This window comes from Centruroides vittatus, unplaced genomic scaffold (assembly GCF_030686945.1).
Source record: "Centruroides vittatus isolate TY-2023 unplaced genomic scaffold, ASM3068694v2 contig_4, whole genome shotgun sequence".
Classification (NCBI taxonomy): domain Eukaryota; kingdom Metazoa; phylum Arthropoda; class Arachnida; order Scorpiones; family Buthidae; genus Centruroides; species Centruroides vittatus.
The window spans coordinates 2,494,086-2,505,285 of record NW_027122214.1 but is presented as its reverse complement, the minus strand read 5'-3'; the positions used below and the strand labels follow the sequence as shown (position 1 = coordinate 2,505,285).

Genomic DNA, 11,200 nt, shown 5'->3' with positions numbered 1-11,200 from the left:
ATTAATTTGGAGTGTGTTTAATATCTACCTATAACACATTTTCAGTTATGTTCTGTCTGTAGCATGCTTCTTCATGCATTCTGGTACTTATAATTTTCAGGTTCTAGCCTCTCTCATCATTAGACTCGCTCTAGCAGAAACATTTTGTCTCAACTGTGGTATCCTAGCACTAGATGAACCAACAACAAATCTTGACAGAGAAAACATAGAACATCTAGCTCAAGCTTTAGCAGAGTAAGTCATTTTTAATGGTAATTATTTACTCAAAAAAATCTCAACCACTTACTTTTTTTGACTAGGATTGTTCAGTCACGTTCTAATCAGAGAAACTTTCAACTGATAGTCATTACTCACGACGAAGAATTCATAGAATTATTAGGAAGAGCGGATGCCGTGGAGTACTATTACCGAGTTAACAAAGATAGTTTGTAAGTACGATTTTTTCTCGTACGGATAAATTATACACTTTGACAGCTCCGTTCTTGTTTAAAATCGGAAAGAAAAAAATAAATTTTATTTTACAGAGGCTTCTCTAAAATAACCAAGTGTTTGTTTTCCTCAATGGGATGAATTCCTATTTGGATAAGAAAGAAAAGAAAAAACATGACTTCAACATTACAACAATCAATTTTTATTTCACCAAGTGCTCAAAATGTGCAAAAATACAGCCTTCTTATAGAGTGCTTGGTCATTATACATTTGTATTTTGTACCTTGTTATTAATAAAGAGCATTATCACAACATTTACAGACCAAGTATTATTTCACAACACTCTAATCAGATAATGTGTGAATAATCTTAAAACTACTGGATAATATATGTATGTATGTATGTATGTATATATATAATATATATAGATTTAGGCCACTGTAACATCACAATGTGAATAGTAGTTAAAATAAATCATATATGTGAACTTTGATAACATTGAATAGGCACATTCTATAAACTTTTAAAATCACATTTTAACAAAATCTTAGAAATTTAAATTTGCTCAACAAGAATCACATACTAAAAAGAAAAAAATATAAGGCTAAAATCAAATTTAGACTTATTAACTATACACATTTGAGGATAGTTTTCTGGATTACTGAACTTAAAAACCAGATACTTGAGCAAAAAAAATTCTTAAATTCTGTGCTGTTTCAAATATAACTATCCTCAAAAACAGTGGGATTGGATATATATATATAATCTTCAGAATTAAAAAAGAAAAAACAACAACTAAGGCATTTAAGCCTACTGATAAATATTTCTATATGACAAGTACTGAAAATAGTTTGTAATATTTTTTTTTTTTTTATATGTATTATTTATATAGATTTTACAGGATCAATACAAAATATTGGTGTCCTAGTTGTCAATTGAGTTTCACAAATAGACATGAGGTTTAGTGTTTAGAATTATTTTCTTTTTGCAAGGAAAATTATGAATACATTTCCTTGATATAAAAACATTTAATTAATAATTCAGCACCATTTTTTTAATATTAAAGTTAATATTCAAATAACAAAGTAGCTGCTTTTAAATTTAACAAAAAATAATTATCCGACTAGAAAAATTAATCTTACGTTTACAATAAGATTTCTTCCTTCTAACAAAAAAGTATATATATGTATATAGATAGAATGTATTTAAAAATTATATATATATATATTTTCTGAACTAATTCCAACATCTAAGGTAACTATAATAAAAAAAAAGCAGTATCGTTTTTAACTAATTTGAAAAAGAGCTGCTAAAAAGTTGACATTTTCATAATATCAGGCACAGATTTCTTTAAACAAGACACGTGAGTAGGAAAATGATCCCTTTGGATTTTCACACAATAAATCTAATATCTCTTTTAAACATGACAAATTTTCTATTTACACTTCTTCATAATTTGTAATTTATATACAAAAAGTTGAAATGAAATCTCTTTATGTAAGCACCAATTGTTTCTGGAAAAATACATATTTCTTTTTTAAAAATACAATATTTATCAGCAATGTACGTGTGAAAAATTCCAGATTTAAATTTTCTTCTTCTGACAAATATGAGAGTGCACTCTGTCTCCTTTGGGTTTGTAAGAAAGAATTAATGACAATAAATTTTGAATAAAATAGTGAATTGAGCAGTTCATGTATTTTTATACTTGTAATTGTCGACAGAATGCACCTTCACAAAATACTAAATGAGCACAGGTGAAATCTTTATAACAATTCTACCTTCAACATATTCAATCTTAAATTGTTTTCAACAAACATCACTTTGACAATGCCAATAGACATCTTCAATGTATACACTACAGATTACATCAAATTACAACATTAAAACACATCAAAACAATTGTATAATAGTTGTTGTTATATATTATCAATGTCAATAAACCAGATTTGACAGATATTTAAAATATTTTTTGCTATTGTACCACAATATCTAACACAATATGGCAAATGCATGCATAAAGCTAGTCTAAATGATATGATTTGATATATCGTACAACAGGAATACACGCCACAGTTTTTTTCCTCGTGTGTATTAGATTTGTTACAGCCTAATGATGGATATTATTACGATGATTCTGATGAAATAAAAATAACAATTATACAATTTAAAAACTTAATGAATAGCTCTGATACCAATTCTCTGAATACTAAGCAACATTTGATGGTTAAGTACATCCTTACATCACAAACAAAATTGATACTTCTTTGAACTATATCCCATACATGTATCTTCCAAATGGATATACACAACCAGAAGTATCAACAGAATTAGAAATAACAACATAATAGATAAAAACAATAACAAAATAATAAACACTAAGCAATTACCTTAAACAGTGAGGTAATATTGTTGTTATAGCTACTACTAATTTTTGTACAAAAGGATTTGACATGTTAGGCTTTATATTGAATTATGTAACATTTAACAATTATTAACACTGTTTCACACACTATAAAACAATGCATTCATATCTTGTTATCCATTATTTCTCAATGAAGCAAGATCTATCATTGTTTACTTGCATTATATTTTTACATGATTAAATTTTATGCATGTGTTTGAGATAAATATAGTCTCTAGAAACAGAGAACTTCAAATTGTTTAACCCGTAAATGTTAATCTTACCCACTTTAAATTTTAACTCTAAATCCAATTGTATGATTAAATCATAACTGATCAACAAAATTTTTAAAACATTATTGGCACATGAAAATATAGAAGATAACAATGATAAAATTATTTTTGGCATAATTATATCTTATACATAAAACCATTAAATGGATCGTAAAATATATTTTCACACTATTGCATTTTTATAATACCAATATTGGCATTTCTAAATTTAATGAATAATTGCTTTTTAGCTATAAAAGCAATTTTCCATCACCAAAACTAAATATCATTTGATTCTATCAGTATGCCTAGCCTAAGCTAGTAAATTACAAAAAAAAAAAAAATACTACATACTGATTAATATGAATGATGTTACTAAAGAAATCTGGGAATCAATATTCGTTCTTCGAAAAGATTCACTGATTATTCAAAGCACGTTTATATTCTTCATTGTTCATACTTTTTCAGGCATTGACGTAACATCTTATTTTCACCTCGCAACTTTTCAAGTTCATCTCTTAATACGTGATTTTCTTTCTCCAAGTAGGAAGCTCTCAAAACTATCTGATTTTCTTTTACTCGTCTTGCTTCACGAGATCGCTTAGCAGCAATGTTATTTTTATGTCGTCTCATCCAATATTTTTCATCTTTTAAATTATCTGGAACAAAACGCTTCTTTGACTTTTTAACCATCGGTTGAGGTTTTAACTCGTCTTCCGAAAATGAATGCAGCGTTGGATCAAAATTGTTATGACCTGGAATTGTAGCTAAAGCAAGATCATCTGGGGTAAACTTACATTCAACAGGAACTCCATTTTGATCTGTTTCTTGATTTTTGTTTACATTTTCACCAACTTGTTTCTCTATATAATAAATTTAAAATTTAACTTGAATAAAAATGCAGTCCAACTTTTATATCAATTTAATGTAATTTTGAGAAAACAATAGTAGCAATATATCATAAAAACAACTAAAAATCATGGTAATTTGATTAAACTAAGATTTAAATGTAATATAAATTATTTCATCTAATATTTTTAATATAAAATAAAGATTTTGTAACTTAAATTATCATTTAACTTAAAAAAATTTTCCTACGTGTATTTAGATATAAATATTTCCTTTAGCTAAGAAAAACAATATGAAAATCAAATTATTATACAATTCTTTATTCATAAAATAAAAATGTATATAGTGGAAAATTAATTAAATTTCTAATTTGAATGACTAAATACATTGCTTATAAAAATTAAATTAATTAAAAACCCAACAAGCCATCATATTGAGCTCATTGTTGGGGAGTTATCAGTGCACTGGGTAGGTCCAGAATTAAGATTTTTGTGTAAAAGCACTCAAAACGTGCAGTTCTTGGAAGAGTGTGTTCTACTTTTAGATATAGCATGATGCTGTGCTTCGTAGAACCAGTTAGTTTGTGCATGATTTTTCCAAAGATATTAGTGCATGGGTTTCATATGAGAAGCAGAAACATTTAGCACACTTGGAATCAATAATTATCATAGAAACAGCTACAGTACACTACTGTTTGCATACTTTTATATTTAGAGAGCATCTGTATTTATATGCAATAAAAGTGTACAAATCACAAAGTAAGAATAGTGTGTTCTTGTTTCAAGCTAACTAATGGTAGGAATAGACTGGAAAAATTGAAATGGCATGCAAGTCTGGAGACTAGCTGACCATTTTACTCACATTTTAAAAGATCAGGGGTCACCAAAGTGGTCAATATAACATTATTGGGGGGGGGTCAATGAAAAAACTAAAACTTACAAATTTTGAACCGAATATAGTTAATCTTGCTAAGGATCATCAAGCTTATCCATCTCATTGATTGTCAGTTACAAAAATTATTATTAACATATATACAATAAATGTAAAAAATGTAAAATTAAAAGAAATGTGTTAAAATAGTAAGAGCTTTTTTTATTTGTAACACAAACTATTTGGTGGGGGTCGATGTGAGATTTTGAAAAGTTGTAGGGGGTTGACGATAAAAACGTTTGGTCACCCTTGATTTAGATATTATACCAATTATTTAACGATTTAAAAAGCTATTTAATTAAGAAAACAAAAAATATTTTGTTACTTTTGAAATGAGTACAAAGAGGGAAATAGAACTTCCTTTCTGTTTGTCAACTTCTCATGGCAAGATCATATCTCACATGTTGATGATACATCTGGTAGTGCAACTCATCCCTCAAATCACATCACACGTGTAACAATTTAACTCCTGATTGGAGAAGATTTGGGGATAAAAAGAGTAAACATCCCATTTTCAGGGCTCTCTCCTCAAAGTTCTTCTCAGTTCTTCTCATTGTCTCCTGTCTCTCCCATCACCCATCAAGAAATTTTGTTTTATGTACACCCACTGATACTTGTCCGTTCTCCCAAGACGCTGAACAAACAAAGAATCAACAGAAAGAGGTATTATGCACAATTTATTGTAAACACTCTCTCTTGGTTAAATAGAGGTGTAGTTAAGATAGTTTATTGATAGAGCTATTTCTCTGATAAAGATGTTAATGTTCTTTGTATGTAAACTCCAATTCATCATCATCATCATCATTATTATTATTATTATTAAACTTTTGTTATTTGTTTAACTAGTTTCAAGCTAGATTTATTCTAAAGGTTGGTCACCCTATTGACAAATTCACAACCCTTCCCACTCGAAATATATAACTCCCCACTCAATAATTGTAAAAGGAATTGTTGCACCCCAACTCACAATTATTAATAATTGTGAGTTGGGGTGCAACAATTCCTTTTCCCTAACTGGTGTCAGGAGCCTGATGTCAAAAAGAACTCACAATCTTGGTAACAAATAGTTAAATCCCCATCTGCTGACAAAGTGAATGGGTTCCATAGCCTCAACTTCACAAATAAGTGACTAGAGTAAATAGACTCTTTGCCCGCAGATTCTCACAGGTGTTGTACAAATCTGCCTTTTATGATTGTCTAACTGTACAGTTTTACATGTGAAGATATGTAAAATTATATCCATGGGATTGAAAAAACTTCCACCATCCAATAAGGCAGGATATTTGATAACCCAGCATCACTCATCATATTAGTTCCAATGATGCCAAGTTAACTGAGAGTCACACACATTATATATAATATATAAATTGCTATAATGCATTTTGTATTATATCAATATCTTTGAAATATAAAAATATTGTAAGTAAATAGAGGAGATTTCAAAAAGATTTGACAGTTTTCAAAAATTGATTTCTGGACAATTATGGATGTGTGCAACATGAAACCACAGAAAGACAAATGTTTTTGCTGTCCTTACAAAGACTCAATATGACACAACTAGTCACAGAGCAGATATCTAACTGATAATCCAATTCTTCTCAAACATCTGTATGTTTGAGAAGAATTGGAGAAGAACATATATCTGATGTGACAGTAGCCAATGCCTAACTTATTTGATTCTTCAATTCATTCAAATCATAGTGAAATGGAAGTACAAACACAAAGGTCTTTCAAGTAGTTTCAAAGGAAGAAATTAATTTTTAATATAAGGAGAGTGCAGAATTGTTTCCAGCAGGGCTAATCTGCCTTTCTGAAAGAATGTCATTCAGATAAGCTTGTATCTGCATATAGTAATGAGATAGTATCTCACTGTGATAAAAATGAAGTCTGCAGACTACTCTTCTTCCAGTTAAAGCATCAGCCACATCTGCAGCATGTCTGGGTAAGTCATTCCAGTGACAATGACCACCTTAAAAAACACATCCCAGTCTTGGAAAATGACACAAAGCATATTTACCTTGCAAAACTCCGGCAACCTGTTCTATACTTTGATGATCACCACTTCATTCCATAGTAATTTATCATTCTGTAATAAACTGATAAAAAGCACCAAAGCTTTTTTGAAACATGTATAGCACACACATATTGTGTGACCAATGTGACACACAAAATTGCAAGTGCTTGTGTGAGATCTGGATTTTATCAGAGTCACTTTTTGTAATAATTCGTTTAGGAATTTTCCCCTAGTATAAACATCCTGTCGAAAAACGGCCCTGGACGAGAAACTATGCGTCCCCGGCCAGATAACTGTCAACAATCCTTTGTTCTTAAATTGTAGCCTAGATCGTCTTGCAACCTTAGTGTACACTTAGCGTCCGAATTCGTCATGTATTTTGAATCCCGGGAACACCTATGACACAAGTCGTCATCCGCTTACGATCACGTGACCTAATTTCCCAGACAAAAACTATAAAAGCCACTCCTTTCCCCCCTCTGGGGAGTCTCTTATCATCTGCCAGACAAACGCCGTCGCTCGTCGTCGCTGACTCGGACCTCTGTCCTAACGTCTCCGCGCTCAGTCGCGAATATATAAAACTGTGCCTATTTCGGATACTAATCTCCACATCGAGGATGTCAAGTGCTAACCGTCAGGAAACGAACTAATGAGGTATGAACCGAACCTGTAAGCTCTCTCTCTACCCCCCAAAGCGACATAGGGAAGTTAGTCAGATTTTGTATTGGTGTCCTTTGTTAAATTGAATAAATCTTGTTTTTATTGTTAAATGGTCGCCTCTTTGTCTCAAATATCGCTTCGCCTTATCGTCGACCCCATCCGTCTCACCTCCTATCCACTCGCGTAATGCGTAACACAAAGAAACGAAACAGCCATCCTTGACAAGTGAGTCGGAGAAACGGGAGATACGACTTCCTCCTACCTCCCCCGATCTCGCACTTGCTTATTGAAATAGAATTCTTGCATAAAAGATTATTTTAAATCTATATTTTTAAAAACTTTTTAATAGTTTGTAAAAGAATAAAAATACCTTGTTCTTCTAATTCTTCTCTATTGTATTGAGCTGGTACATTATGATGATGATGGTGGTGATGATGGTGATGAGGATGAAGATGAGAATGGGGATGAGGATTCTGATTTGGATCTGTTTGTTGTTGTTGTTGTCTGGTCATGTGATTATGATCTACCTTTTGACCTTCTTCTGCAGGCATTCCATTTTCACAAAGAAATTCATCCAAATCCACATATTCTAATTTAAAATCAGTAAGTGTTTTATCCCAAAGGGTTGGACCAAGAAAAGCAGAACACCCATCAAAATTTCCATTCTCTCCTTCCTTATCTTCTTTCTCACTTCGTTTTGCTGCACGAATGTAACTATCTATTCAATAAATATTTTATAATTAATACATTTTTTAATATAAAGATCTATTAATATACATACATACAAAATACATAACTTCTAAATCATAACAGATAACAATCTATTTAAATATACTAATAACAGTTTTGGAGCTTTATATTGAGAATCATAGGAATATTTTACTACTGGTGGATTTTGTCATATGTGATTTATACGAAAAAACATTATCATCAGATTATACAAAAGTAAAAATATAGAAACAAGCATTTTTATGTTTATTTGTTGTTGAAAGTAAGTTCAAATCAGATGATAAAAAGTGATTTGTTTTAAAAATAAACATTTTATTTGATAATTAAAACATAAATTATACTTTTAACTTTTAATGAAAAATACAGTTTTTCAAATGAAACACAGCATAGGAGAATGTGTACAAGCCTCTCCACACAAAGCATCAGAGATAAGTGTATAGTATACTGGTTATATCCATGGTTCCCAATGTGGGGCACACCCCAAAGGGGGACGATTTGATTTTTAAGAGGGGCAATTCGAGAATGAATTATTAAAAGTGAATGTGAAAGCCTGCTAATTGTTCTTATATCTTATTCATATATTAAGCTAAGAATGTTTTTTTAAATTTCCCTCTTTCCACACTATCTTCTTCTCGGTGTCTTTTCTGTTTAGCTAACCTTTACTCCTTATCTCTCCATTGTTACTTGAAGCAAGTTAAGTGGCTTGAGATGCCATTGTACAGTACATCAATAAGTCTGGCAATCTTACAATAAAATAAAGTATTTAAGTGTGTACAGTGTTATCATTATTAAAGAGTCTTGATACATAAATGTATGTACTTATAAATAATTTTTATATTATTATATTAATTTTATATTTATGCATTTCAGTTCTCTATTATAATGTTTTGAAACTTTGTTATTTTTTCATATCACTTCATATTATTATTATGTCGGGTTAAGTGAGATATACTCGGTTAACACCGGTGGCTGTGTACTATGCCGGACCAAAGTCAAGGCATAGTAGCCAAAACAGAAATTAAAGAAGTGTATCAGTGTGTGTGTCTGTATTTAGGAATTTTCTCACAATATGACATGTATTCAATATAGTGGCCTTCTGTAGTGTGATGTATGTGTTTCTATTCAATTCAATGTGCCCAGGCTTTTGTGTAGTGTGTGTGGTATGACACCTGTAGAGGAGAGAACAACAGGTACAATAAGCACCCTATCCATCCTCCACAGATGCCTTATTTCCTGGGCGAGTTCTGTGTACTTGCTAATTTTTTCAGTGCATGTGTTTTGTATATTGTGAGTGTTTGGAATGGATATGTCTATAATGTATGTGATTTTATTGTGTTTGTCAATGAGTGTGATGTCTGGTCTGTTGTTGGTAAATTGTTTTAATCTGTGATTATGGCTCTGTCATAGTACATTTTGTGCGTGTTGTTTTCCAATACTGTCTGTGGAATGTATTTGTAGTATGGTTCGTGGATGTCTACTAATTTGTGTTTCTTTGCAAGCTCTTGGTGTATTATATTTGCTACTTGATTATGTCTGTGTAAATAATCTGTCTGTGCCAAGAGCTTGCAACCAGAAGTGATGTGTTGTATAGTTTCTGGCATGATGTGACATTTTCTGCATGTGTCATTTGTGAGTGTTGCATCTTTTAGTATGTATTTTCTGTAGTTTTTAGTATTTATGACCTGATCCTGTATGATGATCATGAATTCTTCCGTCTCCCCAAAGAGGCATCCCAGAGCTAACCAGCTGTTTGACGCAGTTTTGTCAACAAAATCCTGGGCCAGTCATAAAAGATGCCTGCCATGGAGTGCCTTTCGAGCCCACAATTGCTTAATGGTGTCTATGCTTTTTATATGTTGCGTTGTGTCCATATGATGTGAATGTAAGTTTAATGGTGTGTTATTTGAGTCTGCTAGAGTTACTGCTTTATGTAATTGTGATGTTTCTTGTTTTTTATGAGAAAAACTCTCGCAGTGACTGTATTTGTTTGTAGTGAAGGTTAACTATGTCAATCAGGCCACGTCCGCCATCTTTACGTGGAAGGGTTAATCTTTCTGTGGCGGATTTAGGATGATGTTGTTTATGCTTAGTAAGTGTTGTTCTTGTTTTCATTTGGAGTTGCTCAAGATCTGTGTGAGTCCAATGTATAACTCCAAAAGAATATGTGAGTACTGGGATGACATATATGTTTATTGCTTTAACTGTGTGTTTTGCATTTAACTGTGTTCTGAGAATAGCATTTAACCTACTTTCGTATTCTTTAATTAATCTTTGCTTTATTTGTGCATGTTCTGTTAGTTTGGCCTGTTGGAATCCTAAATTCATGTAGAACTCGCCCTCTTCCAAGGATTCAATAACATCTCCATTTACAAGTGCAAAATCTTCTTTCTTCAGGATTCCTTTTTCTATGTGAAGTGTTTTGCATTTATCTAGGCCAAATTCCATTTGTATGTCCTTGGTGTATGAATGTGTGATTTGTAGGAGTTGAAGTTGTTTTTGTGTGGATGCATAAAGTTTTATGTCATCCATGTACATGAGATGTGACAGTTCATACTGTGTATACTGTGTTGTTTTTTCATGCCTGATATTGTAGCCATATTGTGTGTTGTTTAACATGTTGGATAATGGGTTCAAGGCTAGGCAGAACCAGAGAGGACTCAAGGAATCTCCTTGAAAAATTCCTCACCTAATAAAAATTTGGTTTGTATGTATGGAAGTGTTACTAACCCTGAGATGTAGTGTTGTTCTCCAGTGCTGCATAGTGTTTTGAAAGAATGCAATGAGTGATGGATGTATTTTGTACATGTGTAGAATATGTAGCAGCCAACTGTGTGGAACACTGTCGAATGCTTTTCTGTAGTCTATATATGCCATGTGTATGTTTCTGTGTTGTTTGTGTGCTTGCCGTAGAAT

General features: G+C 31.7%; 2 protein-coding genes across 6 annotated transcripts in view; one reads left to right on the top strand and one right to left on the bottom strand.

The window, feature by feature from the left end:
• Positions 1-743, top strand: part of rad50 (DNA repair protein rad50) — a 57,290-nt gene extending 56,547 nt beyond the window's left edge. Inside the window, exons 35-37 of the mRNA XM_067271485.1 lie at positions 101-234; positions 300-428; positions 525-743. Of these exons, the coding sequence (XP_067127586.1) occupies positions 101-234; positions 300-428; positions 525-570 (309 nt within the window). The 3' untranslated portion in view covers positions 571-743. The remainder of the gene's footprint in view (positions 1-100; positions 235-299; positions 429-524) is intronic.
• Pdp1 (PAR-domain protein 1) overlaps positions 609-11,200 on the bottom strand; it is a 76,346-nt gene continuing 65,754 nt past the window's right edge. For 4 of the 5 annotated variants that reach the window (XM_067271492.1, XM_067271493.1, XM_067271489.1 and 1 more), the window contains exons 3-4: positions 7,929-8,276; positions 609-3,968 (exon numbers count right to left, since the gene is read on the bottom strand). In XM_067271492.1, the coding sequence (XP_067127593.1) occupies positions 3,553-3,968; positions 7,929-8,276 (764 nt within the window). In that variant the 3' untranslated portion in view covers positions 609-3,552. The remainder of the gene's footprint in view (positions 3,969-7,928; positions 8,277-11,200) is intronic. The other variant, XM_067271491.1, reaches the window with a different exon arrangement.